This window comes from Carlito syrichta, unplaced genomic scaffold (assembly GCF_000164805.1).
Source record: "Carlito syrichta isolate Samal-C Ts95f unplaced genomic scaffold, Tarsius_syrichta-2.0.1 Scaffold307258, whole genome shotgun sequence".
In the NCBI taxonomy this organism is placed as follows: Eukaryota; Metazoa; Chordata; class Mammalia; order Primates; family Tarsiidae; genus Carlito; species Carlito syrichta.
In genome coordinates this window covers 453617-478150 of record NW_007251354.1, presented here as the reverse complement: position 1 = coordinate 478150, position 24534 = coordinate 453617, and the positions used below count along the sequence as shown (strand labels likewise).

Below are 24534 nucleotides of genomic sequence, written 5' to 3'. Positions count from 1 at the left end.
GTTGACTAATACATACGTAAAATCATATTTACATGTTTTATGCATTCATGACATCCCTTTTTATTATTATTATTATTTTTTGATATTACTAGGTTACATGGCTCATGTGAACTTTTTCAAATTGTTGCAAATCATCAAAAAAATTTCCAATGTATTTATTGAAAAAAATTTATGACCGGGCATGACGGCTCAAGCCTGTAATCCCAGCACTTTGGGAGGCCAAGGCAAGAGGATTGCCTGAGCCCAGGGGTTCAAGACCAGCCTGGGCAACTTGGTGAGACCTTGTCTCTATACTATATATATAAATTAGCTGGGCATGGTAGCGCGCACCTGTAGTTGCGGCTACTTGGAAGGCTGAGGCAGAAGAATCACCTGAGCTCAGTGGCCACCCCAGGTCGACGCTGGGGTGACCATGCACATGCCACTGCACTCCAGCCTGGGCGACAGAATGAGATTTTGACTAAAAAAAAAAAATTGTGTATAGGTAGGTCTACCATAGTTCAAACCTGTGTTGTTCAAGGGTCAACTGTAATATGTAACCTTTTTCAATTGACTTTGGCTTCTTTCAGTAAGCCTTGTGCTTTTGAGATCCATCCAGGTTGTTGCATGTATCAGTAGTTCATTTCTTTCTAATTGCTGAATAATACTCCATTGTGGCTATATCAGAGTTTAACCATTCACACAAAGACAAACATTTTAGTTGTTTTCAGTTCTTTTTCAATTATAAATGAAGTAGCTATGAACATCTGTGTACAGATTTTTATATGGACATAAGTTTTCATTTTTCTAGGCTCAGTGCCCAAGAATGTAACTGCTAGGTCTTTGGGTAAATATATATGTTTAGTTTTATTAGAAACTGTCAAACTATTCCAGAGTGGCTGTACCATTCTACACTGCCACCAGCAGTGTATGAGACGTCCAGTTTCTTTATATCCTTGTCTATATTTGGTGCTATCTCTCTTTTTTATTTTAACTGTTCTAATAGATGTCTTACTGTATTTTCAGTGAAATTAATTTTAAGAAGATATTTAACCCAGTATATCCAAAATATAATCATTTCAATATGTAAAGATAATATAATTAATGAGATATTGCATTCTTGTTGTACTAAGACTTTGAAATTAAAATACAATTAGTTCCAACTAGCCACATTTTAACTGTCCGTGGCTAGTGGCTACCATATAGGACAGTGCAGTTCCAGAGCATCAGGAAGTAGGTGACTAAATTCTGGATCAAGTTACTGTAAAGCATATATTTTTTCGTTATAGGCGATATAACTTTGTTTTATTTTTCACAGGAAAGAAATAACAAAACATGCTCTTAATCATCATCCCCTTCCAGAGAAGCTAGATGAAATTTCCTCTACCAACGACAGCCATGAAAAAGATACGAGTTCCCAAAGGTAATAACATAAAATGTACTTGTTTGCTTATTGCCCTTGGCAAAGGTAGCCAGGTACAGTGGCTCACGCCTATAATCCCAGCACTTTGAGTGTCCAAGGTGAGAGGATTACCTGAGTCCACGGGTTCCAGACCAACCTGGGCAACTTGGTGAGACCTCATCTCTACAATAAATCAAAAAATAGCTGGGTGTAGTAGTACATGCTTGTAGTTCCAGCTACTTGGAAGCCTGAGGCTGAAGGATCACCTGAGCCCAGCAGGTTAAGGCTGCAGCGGCCATGAGCATGCTACTGCACTCCAGCCTGGACAACAGAGTGAGACTCCAACTCAGGAAGAAAAAAAATGAAGAAGAAAATGGCAAAGGTTTTGTTTCTTGGCTTAGGATCGGTATCAAGCCTTGGGCTAATGAAATAAAACAAGAATTTTTTATCACGTTTTCAAGTACCATTCAGTTTTCATTCTGAAACAGCTAATGACAACATCATCATACTTATTTTCATAACCTTTGAGAAATAGTGTTATAAAGTGACTCATAAAATGGGTTCAGGAGGAGTCTGACATCTGATTTCTAAACCTGGTCCTCCCGCTTATTACCTGAGTAACAATGGGCAAGATACTTATGTGATAACTGTATCTCTTATGGGGTGTTGTGAATATTAATGAGACAAGGTTTGTAAAACTTGGCACAGTGCTAGCATATAGTAAATGTTGAGTAAATATTAGCTGCAGTCATAATTTTAAGGAATAGGACATGTAGACAAACAGGTGCCAAAAGAAAAAAAATAGAACAGAGGAGGCTATTCTTTTGTCTCTCAGAACTTTAAAGAGGGTTCTGAGAAGCAACATGTTATAGAAAAAGTACATAGTCACAAAAGTATATAGTTCCATAAGGCCTAGGAATGAAATCCCAGATTCTTTGCTTTTTAAATGAAGTTAATGGAGTTCTACATTACCAGGTTGTTGTGAAGAGAAAATGAGATTCATATCTATAAAGGTGCTTGGTTAACTGCAAAAGTGCCATACAAATTGAGAAGTTGGAATACAACTTTTTTTTAGAGACAGGTCTTGCTGTGTCTCCTAGGGTGGAAGGCAGTGGCATGATTGCAACTACTGCCTCCAATTCCTGGACTCCAGTGATCAGCTACTACTATTAACATTTCTGAAATGTCTTTAGTTGTCAAGAGTATATGCTATAGGCAGGATATTAAAGTACTCATTGTAAACTAAGACTAGAATTATTTGGACTAGCTGCCATCAATCCTATAGGAACTAGGTAGGACTTTTCCATGATGCTTGCATTTCAAGTTCTTCATTTATTTTTGCTTTCGTGAATGTATTTGTACATATGCTTATCACCTGGTAAGTTGCTGAGGAGTTAGTGCCTCAGAATCTTAAGGAAATATAAAAATTTTTCTGTTTTCTCTCTTCCTCCCATATTGTGTATTTAGTGAGTCTGATATCACACGAGAATCACCTTTTACATCAGCTGACACTGGGGATTCAAGATCTGCTTTTCCGAGTTATACAGGCACAGGGATTTCTACTGAAGACAGTTCGGACATCTCCTGGGGATATGGTGTGAGTTGTATGTTACCAGCCTGATGGAGTGCTTCGGAAACTATTCTGGGAATTAGGTTTTGTCAGTAGGTTTCACTCCTTCACTCACCTGCATTGTTTCTTTACATTTTAATACTTACATTTTCCACGTTATGATAGTTGTAAAGAATCATCAATCCTTGCCTCGTCTCAGTATTTACTTTGTTTTATGGATATGGTAGTTGAGCCTTAGAGATGGTTAGTGTTCAACTTAAACAGTTGTAGATTTGTATGGATCTTAGCTCTGGATGTATTCCTTTTGCCATCCATTTGTGCATCTCCAACACAAATGTTACCTTGTTTAAAATATTTAAAATATTTTTGCAAGTTTATTATTAAGCCATTCTAGACTGGGAAGCTGTTTATGATATATTGTTAAATGAAACAATCAGGTTAAAAATAATATGTATAGTGTCATTCTAATTTTGTTTTATATATATTTTTGCTTATATGTATATTAGAAAAAAGGACTAATGATATTTACCCAAAATATTATTCAGTTATTATTAATTAGGTGAGGAAATAATAAGTGATTTTTACTTTTTATTTATTTTTGACTATCTCTCATTATAAAATATTATTTTTAAAAGACCAACAACCAGTAATCCCAGCACTTGGGGATGCCAAGGCAGGAGGACCACTCGAGGCCAGGAGTTCAAGGCTAGCTTGGGTAACATAGTGAGACTCCAACTCTACAAAGAGTTTTTTTAAAAAATGAGCCAGGCATGGCTGTGCATGTTCATAGGCCTAACTACTTGGGAGACTGAGGTGGGAGACTCACTTGAGCTCAGGGGTTCAAGGCTGCAGAATTTGAGGCTGCAATGAGCTGACTGTGTCGCTGCACTCTAGCCTGGGCAACAGAACAAGACCCCATCTCTAAAACAAATCTTTTTTTAAAAAGATCTACAATGTTAAAAGAAATTTAAAAAACAAGTTTTATGCATAATTTTATCACTCTGATACTACATGTATAGGTATTTTTATTTATTTATCTTTTTCAATTCATATTTAATTAGGCCTAGTTATAATCATTGTGTACATATAATACTGTGCTTTTACTTAGTTCTATTTTATAAGCACTTTTCTACAATTTTAACTTTATACATTTTTACAAAATGCCTGCCAATTATTAAAGTCTATTATTACCATGAATTATTTTCCAGTCTTTTTTTTTTTCTTTTGAGTCAGGGTCTCACTCTGCCACCCAGCTCACTGCAGCCTTGATCTCCTGGGCTCAGGCAATCCTTCCGCCTTAGCCTCCCAAGTAGCTGGGACTACAGACACACACTGCCATGCCTGGCTAATTTTTTTTTTTTTTTTCTAGAGATGAGGTCTTGCTATGTTATCCATGCTGGCCTCAAACTCCTGACATTAAGTGATTCTCCCACTTTTGGCCTCCCAAAATGCTGGGATTACAGATGTGAGCCACCGTACCTGGCCTCATCATTTTTTAATGCCTATGTAATTCCTTACATAGTTGTATACACGTACATACTATTTTGTGGTCTGTTTTATTCATTTACCATTATTTCATATAGACATTTTTTACTATATCCATACCTGTCAATCTGAATAGCCATATAATATTTCCTTGTGTTAATATAATTGGACCTTTCCTTTTTATCTGATACTTGAGTTTTCAGGGTTTTTTTAATTCATTCAACAAATATTTATTGAGCACATTAGTTGTCACTATATTGGGCCCTGGGCATATGGGGTAAGTGAGACTTACATGATTTAATAGTCTAATGAGGAAGACTGACAAAAGCAAATAAAACACAAAAGATGGTACGTGCTCTAAGGAAGATGATGAGGACTGAAATGAACACTGTGAGAGGGATTCACTTTAAATATGGCTATTAGTTAGGGTAGATCTCAAGACTGAAGAGCCAGCCATTTGAAGAGTGAGGAGCAGAGCTTTCCAAACAGGATATCAGAAGCATATGCAAAAGCCCCAAGGAGGAGAAGAGCTTCATGTTTCTAAGGGACGGTGTTTGGTGTGTTCTTGGAACTAAAAAAAAAAAATGTCAGGTTGGTTGGAGGATGGTGAACCAGGAGGAGAAAAGCACAAAAAAGACCAGCACTAGATCATGTAGCTCCTTTCAAACCACAGTAAAGAATTTAAATTTTATTCTAAGATAATTAATTAATTAATTTGATGCCGCAGGCTGCCCTTGGTGGCACATACCTGCAATCCCAGCACTTTGGGAGACTGAAGTAGGAGGATCTCTTGAGCCAAGGAGTTCAAGACCAGCCTGGGCAACATAGCAAGACCACGTCTCTATTAAAAACAGAAACAAAAACAAGAAAAACCTATCCTAATTTGATGCTTTATCAGGTTGATTTAGTGTACTGACTATATTTCTATTAGTTCTCACTATATTGTGATTAGTATTTCTTCATAAGTCATAAATGTCATATGGATGTTTCCCGTTCCCTTGCTTTCCTTTTGGTATTTATTGTTTGACATTTTAAAAAAGATTCATATATAACATCTCATTTTTTATCTTCATTTCCTCACTAGTTAGAATTTTCTCTTTAGAAAAACAGAATGTTATAATATTATTTTTCATGACTTTTTAACAGAATTTTATGTGTTTAGCTTTTAAGTCACCTAGACTTTTAAAACAGTATATGGTATCAAGTATGAATTAAGTTCTTATGCTATTGAAACTATTTTGTTTAAAAACATTTTTCTGTATTTGCCTTATTGTCATGTAGTTTCATGATATTTTAAAAATTTTCAGGGTAAATCTGCCAGTGATCATTAAACAACATATATTATTTAGTATTTGTGTCTACCTTACTATTTTGCATAAATTTTATTTTCACTTGTATTAAATTTTATAGCCAGCGCAGTGACTCATGCCTATAAATCCCAGCACTTTGGTAGGCTGAGACAAGAGGATTACCCGAGTCCAGGTGTTCAAGACAAGCCTGGGAAACTTGGCAAGACCTCATCTCCACAATAAATTAAAAAATTAGCTAGGTGTGGTGGTGTGCGCCTGGGGTTTCAGCTACTTGGAAAGCTGAGGCAAAAGGATCCCTGAGCCCAGCAGGTTGAGGCTGTGGTGGCCGTGAGCGTACCACTGCGCTCCGGCTGGGGTGACAGAATGAGATCCTACTAAAAAATATATATGTATATATTTATGAAATATTCATCAAGGATTAAATCAGCATTATATTATACCCTTATCTTAAATTAGGAAAAGTGCAGAGAGAACTAAAATTTATTGTGTACTTAGTAGATGCCAGGTGCTGTTCTAAGCACTTTATGTACACGTTTTAATCATTTGTCATCTTAGCTGAACTTAGAATTCTAGTCTTCAGCCTGGGCGTGGTGGCTCATGCCTGTAATCCTAGCACTTATGGAGACAGAGGTGAGAGGACTGCCTGAGCCCAGGGGTTCGAGACCAGCCTGAGCAACATGGTGAGACCTTGTCTCTACAATAAATCAAAAAATTACCTGAGCATGGTGGCGAGCTCCTGTAGTTCCAGCTGCATGAGGCTCAGGTGGAAGGATTGCCTGAGCCCAGCAAGTTGAGGCTGTAGTGACTGTGAGCATGCCACTGCACTCCTGCCTGGGTGACAGACTGAGACTCTGGAATATAACCTTCATTTCATTCAGATCTTACTTTAGTCTTCATTATCAATTTGTTATTTACTTTACAAATCTCTTATTGTAAGTTAATAGGTGTTAAAATTGAATGTTTTCGTTATAAATTTTACTTATTTTTGAAATTAGTGTTTTTGAGCTATTGTTGGTAAACAGGAATATAGTTCCTCTTCAATTTCATTAGTGGCATACTAGTTTGCTAAATATATTTATTATTTATAATCATTCTTGGGTTTATAATCTTAGGCTTACTTCTTTTAAAGTACTATTTTAAATTCAAAGTTAATATGATGGTGTGGAAGAACTCTTTCCTTCTTTATTCTTTTTTTTTTTGAGTTGGAGTCTCACTCTGTTACCCAGACTGGAGTGCAGTGGCCGCTCCCGGCCACCGCAGCCTCGACCTGCTGGGCTCCGGCGATCCTTCCGCCTCAGCCTTCCAAGTAGCTGGAACTACAGGCGCACGCTACCACGCCCGGCTAATTTTTTGATTTATTGTAGAGATGAGGTCTTGCCAAGTTGCCCAGGCGGGTCTCGAACCTGTGGGTTCAGGCAATCCACTCATCTCAGCCTCCCAAAGCACTGGGATTACAGGCTGAGCCACCGAGCCCGACTTCCTTCTTTATTCTAATTACATCTAATATTTAAAATTTTACAGCCAAAAGTAAAAATAACCAGTCCAATTCTGTTCTTATTTTTATGTACTTTGGGTTGATTTTCTTAAAAAATAATCACTTAAAATTCATTTATATTCTATAGATACAAAGATGGACCCATATGTGCAAATGTATTAATATAATTTTAAAATATATAATTAATATCAGTAAAATAAAGAAAAAATGATAAAACCAACAGATGCTGATAAAGTATTTGATAAAATTTAAATACTATTCTTTGTCAAAATTCTCAGTAAGGTAGGAGAAAGAAACCCTTGAAACTTGGCAAAGACTATCAGTTGAATAGCAAATATCCACTTAAGCTGCAAAGTACTAAAACTTTTTCAGTTAAAAAAAAGAACCAAGCTGGGCTCGGTGGCTCAGCCTGTAATCCCACACCTTGGGAGGCTGAGGTGAGTGAATTGCCTGAGCCCGCGGGTTCGAGACCCGCCTGGGCAACTTGGCGAGACCTCATCTCTGCAATAAAAAAAAAAATTAGCCAGGCGTGGTAGCGCACGCCTGTAGTTCCAGCTACTTGGAAGGCTGAGGCGGAAGGATCAGTGGAGCCCAGCAGGTCGAGGCTACGGTGGCCGGGAGCGGCCACTGCACTCCAGTCTGGGCGACAGAGTGACTCCAACTCAAAAAAAAAAAAAGAACCAGCCAGGCATATGGCTCACACTTGTAATCCCAGCACTTTGGGAGGCCAAGGTGAAAGGATTGCCTGAGCTCAGGAGTTCGTTAGAGACCTGCCTGGGCAACATGGTGAGACCTTGTCTTTACAATAAATCAAAAAGTAGCCAGGCTACAGTAACCATGATGAGCCTGGGCACAGAATGAGACTGACTCAAAAAAAAAACAAAAAAAAACCAGACAGGAATTTTTAATTAACCAATTTAATGGATTCCTTTGCTAACTTCGTACATTTTAATTATTTTATTTGACATAAAAGTTTTTATTATGCTCTGTTCAGTGCCATTTTTTTTTTTTTTGGAGTCTCACTCTGTCGCCCAGGCTGGAGTGCAGTGGCACACTCACAGCTACTGCAGCCACCACCTGCTGTGCTCAGATGATCCTTCCATCTCAGCCTTTCAAGTAACTGGAACTATAGGTACATGCCACCACGCCCAACTAATTTTTTGATTTATTGTAGAGATGAGGTCTCACCAAGTTGCTCAGGCTGGTCTTGAACCCATGGGCTCGGGCAATCCTTCTATCTCGGCCTCCCAAAGTGCTAGGATTATAGGCATGAACTACCGTGCCGGCCCACACTTAATATATTTTTAAGAATATCCATATTATAAAAAATGTATTTGTTCTTTGTTGGTTGTAGAGTAATTGCTATTACAAAAAAATGCAGCATTTTAACCTTATACATTTCTTTTTTGAGTCGGAATCTCAATCTGTTGCCCAGGCTGGAGGTCAGTGGCATGCTCAAAGGCACCACAACTTCGAACTGCTGGGCACAGGCAATCCTTCCACCTCAGCTTTCCAAGTAGTTGAACTATAGGCATGCACCACCACACCTGGCTAATTTTTTTATTTATTGCAGAGACAGGGTCTCACCAAATTGCTCAGGCTGGTCTTGAACCTCTGGACTCAGGCAATCCTCCCACTTCTGCCTCCCAAAGTGCTGGGATTACAGGTGTGAGCCACTGCACTTGGCTGCACATGTATTATTTTACATAAATGTGAATATATCTGAGTATAAATTTCTAGAGGTGGACCTGCTGGCCAAGAGATACCATACTTTTGTAATTTTGGAAGCTGTTGCCAAACTGACCTCTGTAGAAGTTATTCCATTCTGCACATTCCACCAGGAATGTACAAAAGGGCTTGTTTCTTACACACTTGGCCCAAACAGTGAATTTTCATAGTTTTTCAGCTTTGCCAGTTTTTTTTTTTTTTAATGAGATGCAGTAGAGTTGATTAGGAAAAAACTTATACAGAAAACTGTGTAAGTATTAAGAGAATGTGTATGTGTTTGAGAATAATACCCAGATTAACTCTAAGTACCTTAGGCTTTGCAGGCTTTATCAAGGACCCTTAACTCTTGTTACTGCAGTGAGAATGCAGCCATAGACAATATGCAAATAAGTGTGGGTGACTGTATTCCAGTAAAACTTTATTTATAAGACAGGCAGTAGGCTGAATTTATCTCACTGGCCATAGTTGCTGACCCATGTTCTAGACACTTATAACTTAGAGATTTACATACTTATATTAATATCACTCTGTCAATATAGTTTTAGACATTTACCCAGCTGAAAATTATACTCCTATTTTCCTACCTGTTACAAGTAAGAGAAGCTAATGAATTTTATATAGAAGTCAGGAGATGGGACTTTCTAGAATGCTATTTTTTTCCCATTTATCCCCTTTCTCCTAATTCCTGCCGAGAACATAGAACTAGGACTAAAGATACAGCAGCCATCCTGGACCATGAAGCATCACTGAGGATGGAAACAAAAGAAGAAACTGGGTCTTTGATATCCATAGAGCCATCAAATCAACTTTGTAATGTGTATCCCTAGACTTACTTTTTTTTTTTTGAGTTGGAGTCTCACTCTGTCACCCAGGCTGGAGTGCAGTGGCAAACTCACATTCACCCCAGCGTCGACCTGCTGGGCTGAGGCGATATTACTAGGTTATATGAAAACTCTGATTGACTGGGCTCGGTGGCTCAGCCTGTAATCCCACGCTTTGGGAGGCCAAAGTGAGTGAATTGCCTGAACCCGTGGGTTCAAGATCCCCCTGGGCAACTTGGCGAGATCTCATCTCTACAACATTAAAAAAATTAGCCGGGCCTGGTAGCGCGCGCCTGTAGTTCCAGCTACTTGGAAGGCTGAGGCGGAAGGATCGCCGGAGCCCAGCAGTTCGAGGCTGCGGTGGCCGGGAGCATCCACTGTCTGGGCGACTGAGTGAGACTCCAACTCAAAAAAAGAAAGAAAAAAAAAAGAAAAAGAAAACTCTATGTTTAACTTTTTAAAGAATAGATTTCGTTTTTGTTTGTTTGTCACCCAGGCTAGAGTGCAGTGGCACAATTACAGCTCACCAAAACCTAGAACTTCTGGGCTCAAACAATCCTCCTGTCTTAGCCTCCTGAGTAGCTGGGGTTAGAGGAGTGCGCTACTGAGGCTATTTTTTTTAAGAGATGGCGGGGCGGGGTGGTCTCACTTTATTTCCTACACTGGTTTAGAACTCCTGGCCTCAAGCAATCCCTCCCCAACCTCAGCCTCCCAAATTGCTGGGATTATGAGCGTGAGCCACTGCACCTGGTCTTCTGACTGTTCTTAAAGGATGAATTACAGGAACAAGGATATCACAGATTGTCAAGTGAAAGATGCAGAATTCAAAGTAATATATACAGGGTTATCTGTTTACCTTTTGCTATAAAAACATAATGGAATCAAGCAACTATACTAAAATTAGCTATTTAACTGGTGGAATTATTGATAATTTTTATTTTTTTCTTAGTACTTTTCTATATTTTCAAAATATTTTCAATAAGCAAAGTATTTATATAACAAGGAAAACATTACTTTTTTTTTGAGTCAAGGTCTCACTATGTTGCCCTGGCTAAAGTGCAGTGGCATGATGACAACTCATCACAGTCTCCAATTCCTAGGCTCAAGCAGACCTCCTGTATCAGCCTCCCAAATAGCTGGGACTAGAAGTGCATACCACCACACCTGGCTAACTCTTTTTTTTTTTTTTTGTAGAGGTTGCTCAGGCTGGTCCCAAACTCCTGGTCTCAAGCAATCCTTCTGTCTCTGCTTCCGAAAGTGCTGAGATTACAGGCTGGGAAAAATGTTGCTTAAAAAAAAAAAAAGATATTTCTCTTTTTTTAAGGCTAGTCAAGTGAAACAATGGAGTGTAAAAGGAACAAAGAAATATGTAACTGGTTGTGATCAATGAGTTGTAAACACCACTACATTTAGACCAGCCTAAAAAATAGAAATTTATGTAAATCTTCTTTAAATAGGAATAGAGAAGACATTGGGAAAATTCTGAGATATGAAAACGCACTCATTTAACTTTTCTTTCATGGAAACACAACAGTATTTAAAATGGACTAAATATTTAAAACAAAACAAAATCACATTGCTTTTAGTCTTTGTAATTTGTAACAGGGATTGAAGCTCACATAAATGTTTTGGGGCATATTTTCTTCTAGGAACTTGATCAAAATGCCACTGAAAAAGTTGAGGCAATGTTCACAGCCATTGATGAGCTCTTGTACGAGCAGAAGTTGAGTGTGCATACAGAGAGTCTACAAGAAGAGTGCCAACAGTGGACAGCTAGCTTTCCTCACCTCAGGTATTAAAACCCTATAGTTGACTTTATTCATGGGTAATACTAAAATTTTTCAAAAGCAGCAAATTGGGCAACCCCTTCGGGCTTTTCTGTCCTCTCAATAAATCCTGCTTTCTTAAAAAAAAAAAAGCAGCAAATTAAAAAAAAACAAAACTTGTATTCTAAAATCTTTAAGGGCATAATTTTAATGAATATAAATAAGGCTGTGTGGTATAAAGCCTTAGCTAAGAGAAGATTCAAGTTGGTAGAAGTTTCTTAGCATTTCCATAACTAACAATAAGTCATCCCAATCAGGTAAAATAATTTATACCAGTAACTGAGGTCTGGGTATCATGGTTGTCCACAGAGACTTTTTTTTTAATAAAATGGTCAGAAAATTTATCTGTTTATACTGTTGTTTACAATTAACTTCTTGCCTATTCTTGAAAATAGATAAAGGCTGTTCATGAGCTTCCTCAGAGATTACAATAGTACCACTTACTGTACATACTTGAAGTTCATAAAGCTTCATGTTTTTAAGAATATAATTCAGAGCCGGGCTTGGTGGCTCAGCCTGTAATCCCGTGCTTTGGGAAGCTGAGGTGAGTGGATTGCCTGAGCCCACAGGTTCGAGACCCACCTGTGCAATTTGGTGAGACCTCATCTCTACAATGAATCAAAAAATTAGCCAGGTGTGGTAGTGCACGCCTGTAGTTCAGCTACTTGGAAGGCTGAGGCGGAAGGATTGCCGAAGCCCAGCAGGTCGAAGCTGAGGTGGCCAGGAGCGTGCCACTGCACTCCAGTCTGGGCGGCAGAGTGAGACCAACTCAAAAAAAAAAAAAAAAGAAAAAATATAATTCGCACCAGGCATAGTGGCTTAAACCTGAAATCCTAGCACTTTAGGAGGCCGGGGTAAGAGGATTGCTTTAGCTTGTGGATTCAAGACCAGCCTGGGCAACAAGGTAAGACCTTGTCTCTACAATAAATCAAAAAATTAGCTGGGCATGATAGGACACGCCTATAGTTCCAGCTGCTTGGAAGGCTGAGGCAGAAAGATCACTGGAACCTAGCAGGTCGACACTGGGATGGCTGTGAGCGTGCCACTGCACCCCAGCCTGGGCGACAGAGTGAGCCTCCAACTCAAAAAAAATAATAATTCAAAGTTTTTACTAACTTGACTGATACTTCATTTCACTTTGGCTGATTTAATGAGGATTATTATAGACGTTGAAGTGCAAATTATAAATGCTTGTTCAGTTTCCTTGGATGTTTTCTTTTTAAGCCCCTGGGCTACAGTTTTATCTTTTCCATCTTCATTCTATGGAAGAGAGATATACCTCTAATAAGGCTCTAGAATCATGTTTCCTCTCAATAATCATTCTTAGTCATTATCAAACTAAGTGTGTACTGGATTTCTATGTAGAGCTATTAAATTTGTTCCAAAAATATTTAGATTTTGTATGTATGCCAGGTGAAGATGCTTAATTGTGTCTGTCTCTTTGTTTTGAAGGATTCTGGGTAGGCAGATAATCCCTCCAAGTGAAGGTTATGAATTGTATCCGAGATCCCCTTCTGCTGTTTCAACTTCACATGAAGCAATCTTGCCTCAAGAAAGAGATTGTACTATGTAAGTATTCTATTATATAAATATTTCGGTGTCCTAATATGCAAGTATTATATCCTACCAGTTGTTCTAAGGGATTAAAATACTTCATTCTGCTTATTGGTATTTAATAAAACAGCAAATTCTGTAATATTGTCCATAGTCTTTGTAAATATTAAAATTTTGTTATGTAATTTTTTGGTTAAAATAGTAAGACGTCTCCTGGAGTATATTGATCTGTTTTCTGTTGCTTGTAACAGAATACCTAAAACTGGGTAATTTATAAAGAAGATGAATTTCTTTCTTTTTCTTTTTTTTTTTTGTGTTGGAGTTTCACTCTGTCACCCAGACTGGAGTGCAGTGGCCGCTCCCAGCCACTGCAGCCTCAACCTGGTGGGCTCCGACGATCCTTCCGCCTCAGCCTTCCAAGTAGCTGGAATTACAGGCGCGTGCTACCACACCCAGCTAATTTTTGATTTATTGTAGAGATGTGGTCTCGCCAAGTTGCCCAGGCGGGTCTCGAACCCACGGGTTCAGGCAGTCCACTCACCACAGCCTCCCAAAGGCGTGGGTTTACAGGCTGAGCCACCGAGCCTGGCTGAATTTATTTCGTACAGTTCTGGAGACGAAGGTGGAGGGACAGCATCTGGTGAAGGCCTTCTTGCTGGTGGGGATTCTCTGCAGAGTCCTGAAGCAGTGCAAGGACTCACATGGCAAGGAGGCTATGTATGCTAACATGCTAACTCAAGTCTCTCTCGTCTTCTTATAAAGCCACCAGTTCCCCTCCCATGATAACCCATTACTCCATTAACCCATTAACCTATTAATCCATAAATGAGGGTAGAGCTCTCATTCATGATCCAGTCACCTCTTAAAGGCCTCACCTCTCAATACTGCCAAACTGGGGATTAAATTTCAACATGAGTTTTAGAGAAGACAAATATTCAAACCATAGCATGGAGTTTAAGGATATTCTTGGAAGTCCTAGCCAAAGCAATCAGGCAAGAGAAAGAAATAAAGGGTATCCAAGTTGGAAAATAAGAAATCAAATAATCTCTGTTTGCTGATATCTTTTTTTTTTTTTTGAGTTGGAGTCTCACTCTGACGCCCAGACTGGAGGGTAGTGGCTGCTCTCGGCCACCGCAGCCTTGACCTGCTGGACTCTGGCAATCCTTCCACCTCAGCCTTCCAGGTAGCCGTAACTACAGACGTGCACTACCACGCCCAGCTAGTTTTTGATTTATTGTAGAGTTGAGGTCTCCCCAAGTTGCCCAGGCGGGTCTCGAACCCGCAGGCTCAGGCAATCCACTCACCTCAGCCTTCCAAAGGTGCAGGATTACAGGCTGAGCCACCGAGCCCGGCTTGCTGATATCTTATACTTAGAAAACCCTAAAGCCTCCTTTAAAAGATTCCTGGACTTGATAAAGTCTCAGATTATAAAATTGACACATACAAATCAGTAGCATTGCTACATACCAATAATGACTAAGCTGAGAATCAGATCAAGAAATCAATCTCAAAAGCTGCCAAAAAAATAAAATACCTAGGAATATATCTAAGCAAGGAGGTAAAAGATTTCTATAAGGAGAACTACCAAACACTGATGAAAGAAATCATAGAGGACACAACCAAATGGAAAAATATTCCATGCTAAAGGATTGGGAGAATCAACATTGTTAAAATGACCATACTACCCAAAGTAATCTACAGATTCAATGCATCCCTGTCAAACTGCCAATGTCATTTTTCACGGAATTAGAAGAAAACAATCCTAAAAGTCATAAGGAACCATAAAAGACCCCGAATAAGTAAGGCAATCCTAAGCAAAAAGAAAAAACTAAGGGCATTGCATTACCCATCTTCAAATTATACTACAAGCCTTTACTAACCAAAACGCATGGGATACTGATACAAGGGCAGACACATGGACCAATGGAAAAGAATACAGAATTGAGAAATAAACCCAGATACTTACAGCCAACTGATTTTTGACAAAGCAGACAAAAACATACACTGGAAAAAGGACACCCTATTCAACAAATGGTGCTGGGAAAATTGGATCTCTATCTCTAACCATATACAAAAATTAACTCAAGATGGGCTAAAGACTTAAATGTCAGACCTGAAACCATAAAAATCCTAGAAGAAAACAGGGAACTCTTCTGGACATTGGTGTAGACAAAGAACTTATGGCTAAGACCCCAAAAGGAAATGCAACAAAAATAAAAATAAATAAGTGGAACTTAAACGAAAACCTTCTGAACAGCAAAAGAAGTAGTCAAATAGGCAACCTACAAAATAGGAGAAAATATTCACAAACTATACATCTGACAAAAGCCTAATCTTGAGAATCTGCAAAGAACTCAAATTAGCAAGAAAAAAGTAAATAACCCCATTAAAAAGTGGGCAAATGCCAGGCACAGTGGCTCATGCCTATAATCCCAGAACTTTGGGAGGATGAGGTGAGAGGATTGCCTGAGCCCACGAGTTTGAGAACAGCCTGGGCAACTTGGTGAGACCTTGTCTCTACAATAAATCAAAAAATTAGCTGGAATGGTGGTTCATGCCTATAGTTCCAGCTACTTGGAAGGTTGAGGCAGAAGGATCACCTGAGCCCAGTGCATCGAGGCTGTGGTGGCAGTGAGCATGCCACTGAACTCCAGCCTGGGCCACAGAGTAAGACTCCAATGCAAAAAAAAAAGTGGGCCAGGCTCGGTGGCTCAACCTGTAATCCCAGCACTTTGGGAGGCCAAGGTGAGTGGATTCTCTGAGCCCGTGGGTTCAAGACCCACCCGAGCAACCTGGCGAGACCTCATCTCTATGATAAATAAAAAATTATCCAGCGTGGTAGTGTGTGCCTATAGTTCCAGCTACTTGGAAAGCTGAGGTAGAGGGATCACTGGAGCCCAGCAGGTTGAGAATGCGGTGACGAGGAGTGTACCACTGCACTCCAGTCTGGTCAACAGAGTGAGACTCCAACTCAAAAAAAGTAGGCAAATGACAGACACCTCTCAAAAGAAGATATACAAATGGCCAAACAAACGAAAAAATGCTCAACATCACTAATTATCAGAGAAATGCAAATTAAAACCACAATGAGATATACCACCTTACACCAGTCAGAAAAAAAATAGATGCTGGCACAGAAATTGTGAAAAAAACAGTAGATCCTGGCACAGAAAAAAACAGTAGATGCTGGCACAGAAGTGGTGAAAAGAGAATGCTTATACGTTGTTGGTGGGAGTATAAATTAGTACAAACTCTATGGAAATAGATAGGGAGCTTTCACAAAGGACTAAAAGTAGATCTACCATTTGATCCACCAGTCCCACTACTGGGTATCTACCCAAAGGAACAAAGGTCGTTATACAAAAAGGACACCTGCACTTGGATGCTTACCACAGTGCAATTCACAATTGCAAAGATGTGAAATCAACCTAAATACCGATGAACTGAGATCAGTGGATAATGAAAATGTGTGTGTTTATGTATTTTTCTACACACACACACACACACACACACACACACACCATGGAATACTATTCAGCCATAAAAAATAATGAAATCATGTCTTTTGCAGCAACTTGTATGAAATTGGAGGACATCGTCCTAAGTGAACTAATCCAGGAACAGAAAACAAAATACTGCATGTTCTGATTTAAAAGTGGGAGCAAAGCTAAGGGTCTCCTAAGGCATTTAGAATGAAATAATGCAGTGGTCCCAACCTTTTTGGCATAAGGGAACAGTTGTTTTTGTTTGTTTTTTTTTTGAGTTGGAGTCTCACTCTGTCACCCAGACTGGAGTGCAGTGGCCACTCCCGGACTCCACAGCCTCGACCTGCTGGGCTCCGGCGATCCTTCCGCCTCAGCCTTCCAAGTAGCTGGAACTACAGGCGTGCGCTTCCACACCCGGCTAATTTTTGATTTATTGTAGATATGAGGTCTCATCAAGTTGCCCATGCAGGTCTCGAACCCGCGGGCTCAGGCAATCCACTCACCTCAGCCTCCCAAAGTGCTGGGATTACAGGCTGAGCCACCGAGCCCAGCTGGGAACAGTTTTGTGGAAGATAATTTTTCCATAAACTGGAGGGTCGGGGTGGGGATGCTTTTGGTATTATTTGTGCACTTAATTTCTAGATCCCTCGCATGTGCAGTTCATAGTAGGTTTCATGCTCCTATGAGAATCTAAGCTGTCATTGATCTGACAGGAGGCGGAGCTCAGGCTGTAATGCCAGTGATGGGGAGCAGCTGTAAATACAAGTGAAGCTTTGTTCACTCACCTGGCACTCACCTCCTGCTGTGCAGTCCAGTTTCTAACAAGTATTGGTCCGTGGCCCGGGGGTTGGGGATCCCTGGTATAATAGACTCTGACCAGAGACTTAGAACGCAGAGGATAGTGGCCAGTGGCTCACATCTATAATCCCAGCACTTTGGGTGGTCGAGGTGAGAGGTTGCTTGAGCTCACAGGTTTAAGACTAGCCCGGGCAACTTGGCAAGATCTCATCTCTACAATAAATCAAAAAATTAACTGGGCATGGTGATGCATGACTGTAGTTCCAGCTACTTAGAAGGCTGAGGTGGAAAGATTGTCTGAATCCAGTGGTCGAGGCTGTGGTGGTTGTGAGCATGCCACTGCACTCCAGCCTGTGCAACAGAGTGAGATTCCAACTCAAAAATAAACAAACAAGCTGGGTATGGTGGCACATGCCTGTAGTTCCAGCTACTTGGAAGGCTGAGGTGGAAGGATCACCTGAGCCCACCAGGTCAAGGCTGCGGTGGCCGTGAGTGTGCCACTGCACTCCAGCCTGGACAACTGAATAAGACTCCAACTCAAAAAAAAAAAAAAACAAAAACCAGGGAGGAAGGGTGGGAAAAGGTGGGAAGAAGAAAAATCACCTATTGGGTACAATGTGCACAGGTGGGGATGATAGGTGCACACACACACAAAAACAAAAAACAACAACAAAAACAAAACCAGAGGCATCACATACCCAACTTCAAATTACACTACAAGGCTTTAGTAATCAAAACAGCATGGGGTCCTGGTACAAGGGCAGACACATGGATCAATGGAATGGAATGCAGATTTCAGAAATAATTGCAAATGCCTATAGCCAACTGATCTTTGACAAAGCATACAAAAAAGTTGCACTGGAGAAAGGACACCCTATTCAACAAATGGTGTTGGAAAAATTAGATAGTCATATGCAAAAAAGTGAAACTAGATTCCTGTCTCTCACCGTATACAAAAATTAATCAAGATGGATTAAAGACTTCAATGTCAGACCTGAAACCATAAAAATCCTAGAAGAAACCCTAAGAAAAATTCTTCTAGACATCAGCATAGGCAAAGAATTTGTGGCCAAGACGTCAAGAGCAAATGCAACAAAAACAAATAGTAGAACATAATTAAACTAAAACGTTTCTGTACAGCAAAAGAAATAATCAACAGAGTAAATAAGCAACTTATGGAATGGGAGAAAATATTTATAAGCTATACATCTCACAAAGGACTAATACCAAGAATCTACAAAAAACTAAACAGAACAGCAAGAAAAAAACAACCACATTAAAAAGTGGTCAAATGACATGAACTGACATCTCTCAGAAAAAGATATATTAATGGTCAACATGAAAAAATGTTGAACATCACTAATTATCAGAAAAATGCAAATTAAAGCCACAGTGAGATACCATCTTACACCAATCAGAATGGCTATTACTTTTAAAAATTAAAAAAAACCAAAAAACAATAGAAAAGGAATGCTTATACGCTGTTGCTGGGAATGTAAATAAATAGAACCTCTATGGCAGGGGTCCTCAAACTACGGCCCGTGGGTCACATGCGGCCCACCGAGGACATTTATCTGGCTCACCGGGTGTTTTTGCCGCTGCCTGTCCTGCCTAGCAGCCGACTAGTCCCGGCCCGTGCGCATGTGTGGAATGCACTCTCCGACACCCCTCCTTCTCTCTGTGTCTTGACTCCTCCTCTCAGTCTTACGACTAGCAGTGACAAATATGGAACCGGACATTGACCATCTCATTAGCCAAAAGCAGGCCCATAGTTCCCATTGAAATACTGGTAAGTTTGTTGATTTAACTTTACTTGTTCTTCATTTTAAATACTGTATTTGTTCCCGTTTTGTTTTTTCACTTCAAAATAAGATATTTGCAGTGTTCATAGTTTTTTTTTAAACTATAATCCACCCTTCCAACGGTCTGAGGGACAGTGAACTGGCCCCCTGTTTTAAAAGTTTGAGGACCCCTGCTCTATGGAAATCAGTATGGAGATTTCTCAACTAAAAGTAGATCTACCATTCCATTTAGCAATCCTACTACTCAGTATCTACCCAAAGGAAAAGAGGTCATTATATACACCTGCACTCACATTTATTACTGCACAATTTACAATTGCAAAGATGTAGAATCAAGCTAAATGCTCATCAACTGATGAGTGGATAAGGAAAACGTGGTATACCCTGGAATACTATTCAGTCATAACAAAGAACGAAATGTCTTTTGCACCAACTTGAATGGAATCGGAAACCATTATCCTCAGTGAAGTAATGCAGGAACAGAAAACATGCAGTGGCATGTTCTCACTTATAAATGGGAACTAGGCTAAGGGTCTTCAAAGGCGTATAGAATGGGATAATGGACACCAGAGACTCAGTAGGGAGAGCAAGGGAGGGATATAAAAATCACATATCTGGTACAGCGTGCACTAGTGGTGGTGATGAGTACACTTAAAGCCCAGACTTTTTCATGACTGTACAATGCATCTGTGTAACCAAAAGCCATTTGTACCCCTAAAATTACTGAAATTAAAACGATATTTGGCTGGGTGTGGTGGCTCACGCCTATAATCCCAGCATTTTGGGAGGCCAAGGTGAGAGGATTACCTGAGCCCACGGGTTTGAGACCAGCCTCAGCAACTTGGTGTGACCTACAATAAAGAAAAAAATTAGCTAGGCATGGTGGCACATGCCTGTAGTTCCAGCTATTTGGAAGGCTGAGGTGGAAGGATCACCTAAGCCCAGCAGGTAGAGGTTGCGGTGGCTGTGAGCATGCCACTGTACTCCAGCCTGGGTGACAGAGTGAGATTCCAACTAAAAAAAAAAAAAAAAAAAGAAGATACTGTTTTTCAGATGTGTGTGTGTATGTGTGTATAAGCACACATATATATATCTACATTTACATCTATTTATAAATATAGGTGCTTCCTCTTGGAATAAATGTGTCAATAAAATGGTTTAAACACAGGGGCCTAAGAAACAGACTTTAAATTTTTTTTGGAAAAAATGTTGAAAACTGATTTTTTTAGGCTGGGCACGGTGGCCTGTAATCCCAGCACTTTGGGAAGCCAAGGTGAGAGGATTGCCTAAGACCAGGGGGTCAAGATCAGCCTGGGCAACTTGGCAAGACCTCATCTCTACAATAAATCAAAAAATTAGCCAAGCATGGGGGCACTTGCCTGTGGTTCCAGCTATTTGGAGGCTGAGACAGAAGGATTGCCTAAGCCCAGCAAGTTGAAGCCATGAGCATGCCACTGCACTCCAGCCAAGGGTGACAGAGTGAGATTCCAACTCAAAAAGAAAAAAGAAAAGTGATTTAAAAAAATGTAAAGTATCACTAAAAAGAGGTCATAGTTAATTTTTTTTTTTTTTTTTTGAGTTGGAGTCTCACTCTGTCGCCCAGACTGGAGTGCAGTGGCATGCTTCTGGCCACTGCAGCCTCGACTGCTGGGCTCCAGCGATCCTTCTGCCTCAGCCTTCCAAGTAGCCGGGAACCACAGGCACGTGCGGTAGCACATGCCCAGCTAATTTTTTATTTATTGTAGAGACGAGGTCTCGCCAAGTTGCCTAGGTGGGTCTCAAACCCGCAGGCTCAGGCAATTCACTCATCTCAGCCTCCCAAAGTGCTGGGATTACAGGCTGAGCCACTGAACCCAGCCAAACTTTTTTAATGTGTAAAATAAATAAAACTTAATCTTTTTACAAAAGTTAAACTTCACAACAATGTTTAAGTGGCTAAATCTTTTGAACACCCCAAACTCTATTTTAAAAGCACAAAATAAACTCAAATAGGATTATTTTGAAACCTATGGTTATTTGTAAAATATAACATCATAGTTTTAATTCATTTCTTTTTTTTTTTTGAGTTGGAGTCTCACTCTGTCACCTAGACTGGAGTGCAGTGGCTGCTCCCGGCCACCGCAGCCTCGACCTGCTGGGCTCCGGCGATCCTTCCGCCTCAGCCTTCCAAGTAGCTGGAATTACAGGCATATGCCACCATATCCGGCTAATTTTCTGATTTTTTTTTTTTAAGTTGAAGTCTCACTCTGTCGCCCAGGCTGGAGTGCAGTGGCACACACGCACACAGCCACCCCAGCATTGAACTTCCAGGTTCCCGCAATCTTTCCACCTCAGCCTTCCGAGTAGCTGGAACTACAGACTCATGCTTCCACACCTGGCTAATTTTTGATTCATTGTAGAAATGAGGTCTCTCCAACTTTCCCAGGCTGGTCTCAAACCTGCGGGCACAGGCAATCCACTTGCCTCGGCCTCCCAAAGTGCTGGGATTACAGGCTGAGCCACTGAGCCCATCCTAATTTTCTGATTTATTATGGAGTCGAGGTCTTGCCAAGTTGCCCAGGCTAGTCTATAACCTCTGGGCTCAGGCAGTCCTTCCCTGTGCTGGGAATACAGGCATAAGCCACCACACCAGGCAAAAAAAAATCATTTCTACACTTTTTCCTAAGACTGTCATTTTATTTATTTTGATACATTCCAAGAGTTGTAGTAATACTCTTGGTACCTTTTTGTTGATCATGCAGTAATCTCACCAGATCACAAAGTGAAACATTACTGATAGGGTTAGGGTTATGGGATCTGGGTATTCAACAGATCTTTGGACATATAATGAGATTTGTTTGCTTTTCTCAAAGTGATTTTAAACTCAAGCTATTGCTCACTAGGCTTTATCTCATGTATTATGGCAATAAGTTAAGTTTACTCCTTAAAATGATTACAGCCTAATGTCTTCCACATAAATGATGTCCCTTTTAATTCTCTCTCATCAAAATTACACAACCTATATCCTGTAATTAGGATACATTTACCTGGCCCATTGTATAAATTTTATGTGTGTATTATTTTATAACTAAAGTAGTAGGCCCATTTAGAAACTTTATCTCCAAGGAAATAAGGAATCAAGTCTAAGCAGTTAGTTCTTCCTTTTTAGGAAATCTGGTGAAATCACCATTCTGCATCATATTACCAACACCCCTTCATTCTTTCTACTTGCTACCACCACTGTTGTTCCTATTTTTGATTCTGCTTTTCTGAGCTGTTTGATTATAATTTTCAATAATTACTTTTCTTTACTTACACAGATAAATACTGATCTCTACACATAGATACACGAGGAGGACCCAAAAAACCCCAAAATTTATTTATAAAAAATTGTGTGTATTTATTCTTACATGTTTAAACTTCAGTCACCTTCAAAGTACTCTCCATTTGATGCAATATACCTATCAAGATGCTTTTTCCACTGCTCAGTTTTTGGTCAATTTTTTTTTGAGTTGGAACCTCACTCTGTTGCCCAGGCTGGAGTGCAGCTCACAACCAACCCTGCGTTGACCTGCTGAGCTCTGGTGATCCTTCCACCTCAGCCTTCCAAGTAGCCTGTAGTAGGAACTATAGGTGCATGCTACCATGCCCGGCTAATTTTTGATTTGTTGTAGAGACAAGGTCTCGCTAAGTTGCCAAGGCTGGTTTTGAACCTGCGGGCTCAGGCAATCCTCTCACCTCTGTCTCCCAAGTGCTGGGATTACAGGCTGAGCCACCAAGACTGGCCATGAACTTGTCAATTTTGATGCCTTTTAGTGCTTCTGCTGTTTGTTGTTTCACCCCTTCTACATTGACAAAATATTTCCCTTTGAGGACTTTTTTCATTGGGGAAACAAAAAAAAGTTACTTGGGCTGAGATCGTGTGATTAGGGAGGGTGAATACTCAGTGGGGTATGGGCAGGTGTGTTGTCATGGTGGAAGAACCAGTCACCTGTTTGCCACAACTTGGGACATTTCTTCCACAAATTGTGACGCAACCTTCTCAAAATGTCCAAATAAAAACTTTGTTTAACCATTTGAACCGGAGGAACAAATTTTGAGTGTACTATAAGGGGCCTGCCCTCAAAAATAGAATTCTGTTTTTTGGGAGTCCTCCTCCTCATATACTTGGATGAAATGAATTATCCAGCGATATTTTTTCCCTTAAGAGACTAATACAGTAGTATTAAAGAACATAATTTTGGTCGTGAACATATGTAACTTGGTATTACTGCTGTTTTGCTACTTTTTTTTTTTTTTAAAATATGGGGTCTCACTCTGTTGTCTAGGCTAGAGTGCAATGGTGACACCATAGCTCACTGCAGACTTGACCTCTTGGGTTCAAGCAGTCCTTCCACTTTGGCCTCCCAAGTAGTTGGGTCTACAGGCATGTGCCACCACACCTGGTGAATTTTTTACACAGTTTTAGAGATGGATCTCATTATGTTGCACAGGCTGGTCTTGAACTCCTGACCTCAATTGATCTTCTCACCTTAGCCTCCCTAGTAGCTGGGCTATTTTGCCATTTTTGTTGTAATGGTGTGGAAAAAAATGCGTTGTGCCAAGTGTGAGGAAAATGTATCATAAATTCATTTTATTTTTTCAGTTTAACAAATCAGGTTGCCATGAAATAGGCTTATCAACCAATAAGACTTTCTACAAAAGTGACATTTCAAATTATATCCATTCTTGCCCTGTCTAATATGTTCTCTACATTAAATCAGGCTTTCAAAAAAAATTTAAGATTGCCCAGCATGGTGGCTTATGCCTGTAATCCCAGTACTTGGGAAGTGGAGACGAGAGGATTGACTGAGTCCATGGGTTCAAGATCAACCTGGGCAACTCAGTAAGACTTCGTCTCCAATTTTTAAAAAAATGAGCTGGGTGTGGTGGCACGCACCTGTAGTTCCTACTCCTTGGAAGGCTTAGGAGGAAGGATTGCCTGAGCCCAGCAGGTCAAGACTGCGGTGGCTGTGAGCATGCCACACTGCACTCCAGTCTGGGCGACAGAGTGAAACTTCAACTTGAAAAAAAAGAATTCAGGATTGACCCTTTCTGTCTCATACTTTAAAACTTTCAGTAGTTTTTCATTAATTTAATATGAAAATCAAAAATGATTTCTAAAAATCAACTGGTACCTGCCTACTTTTTACTTAATCTCTGTCACTTTGTCATTCATGAATCCTCTCAACACTGGCTTTCTTTCATATTACAAATGCACTAAACTAGGTATTTGGCTCAGTTACTGAGTTCTTGGGCCA

The 24534-nt window shown here is 40.0% G+C and overlaps 1 protein-coding gene across 3 annotated transcripts in view; it reads left to right on the top strand.

Moving 5' to 3' along the window:
* FAM149B1 (family with sequence similarity 149 member B1) overlaps positions 1-24534 on the top strand; it is a 63853-nt gene that overhangs the window by 5102 nt on the left and 34217 nt on the right. For all 3 annotated transcript variants that reach the window (XM_008064283.2, XM_008064285.2, XM_008064284.2), the window contains exons 2-5: positions 1298-1402; positions 2849-2978; positions 11440-11582; positions 13069-13185. In XM_008064283.2, coding sequence (XP_008062474.1) covers positions 1298-1402; positions 2849-2978; positions 11440-11582; positions 13069-13185 — 495 coding nt within the window. The remainder of the gene's footprint in view (positions 1-1297; positions 1403-2848; positions 2979-11439; positions 11583-13068; positions 13186-24534) is intronic.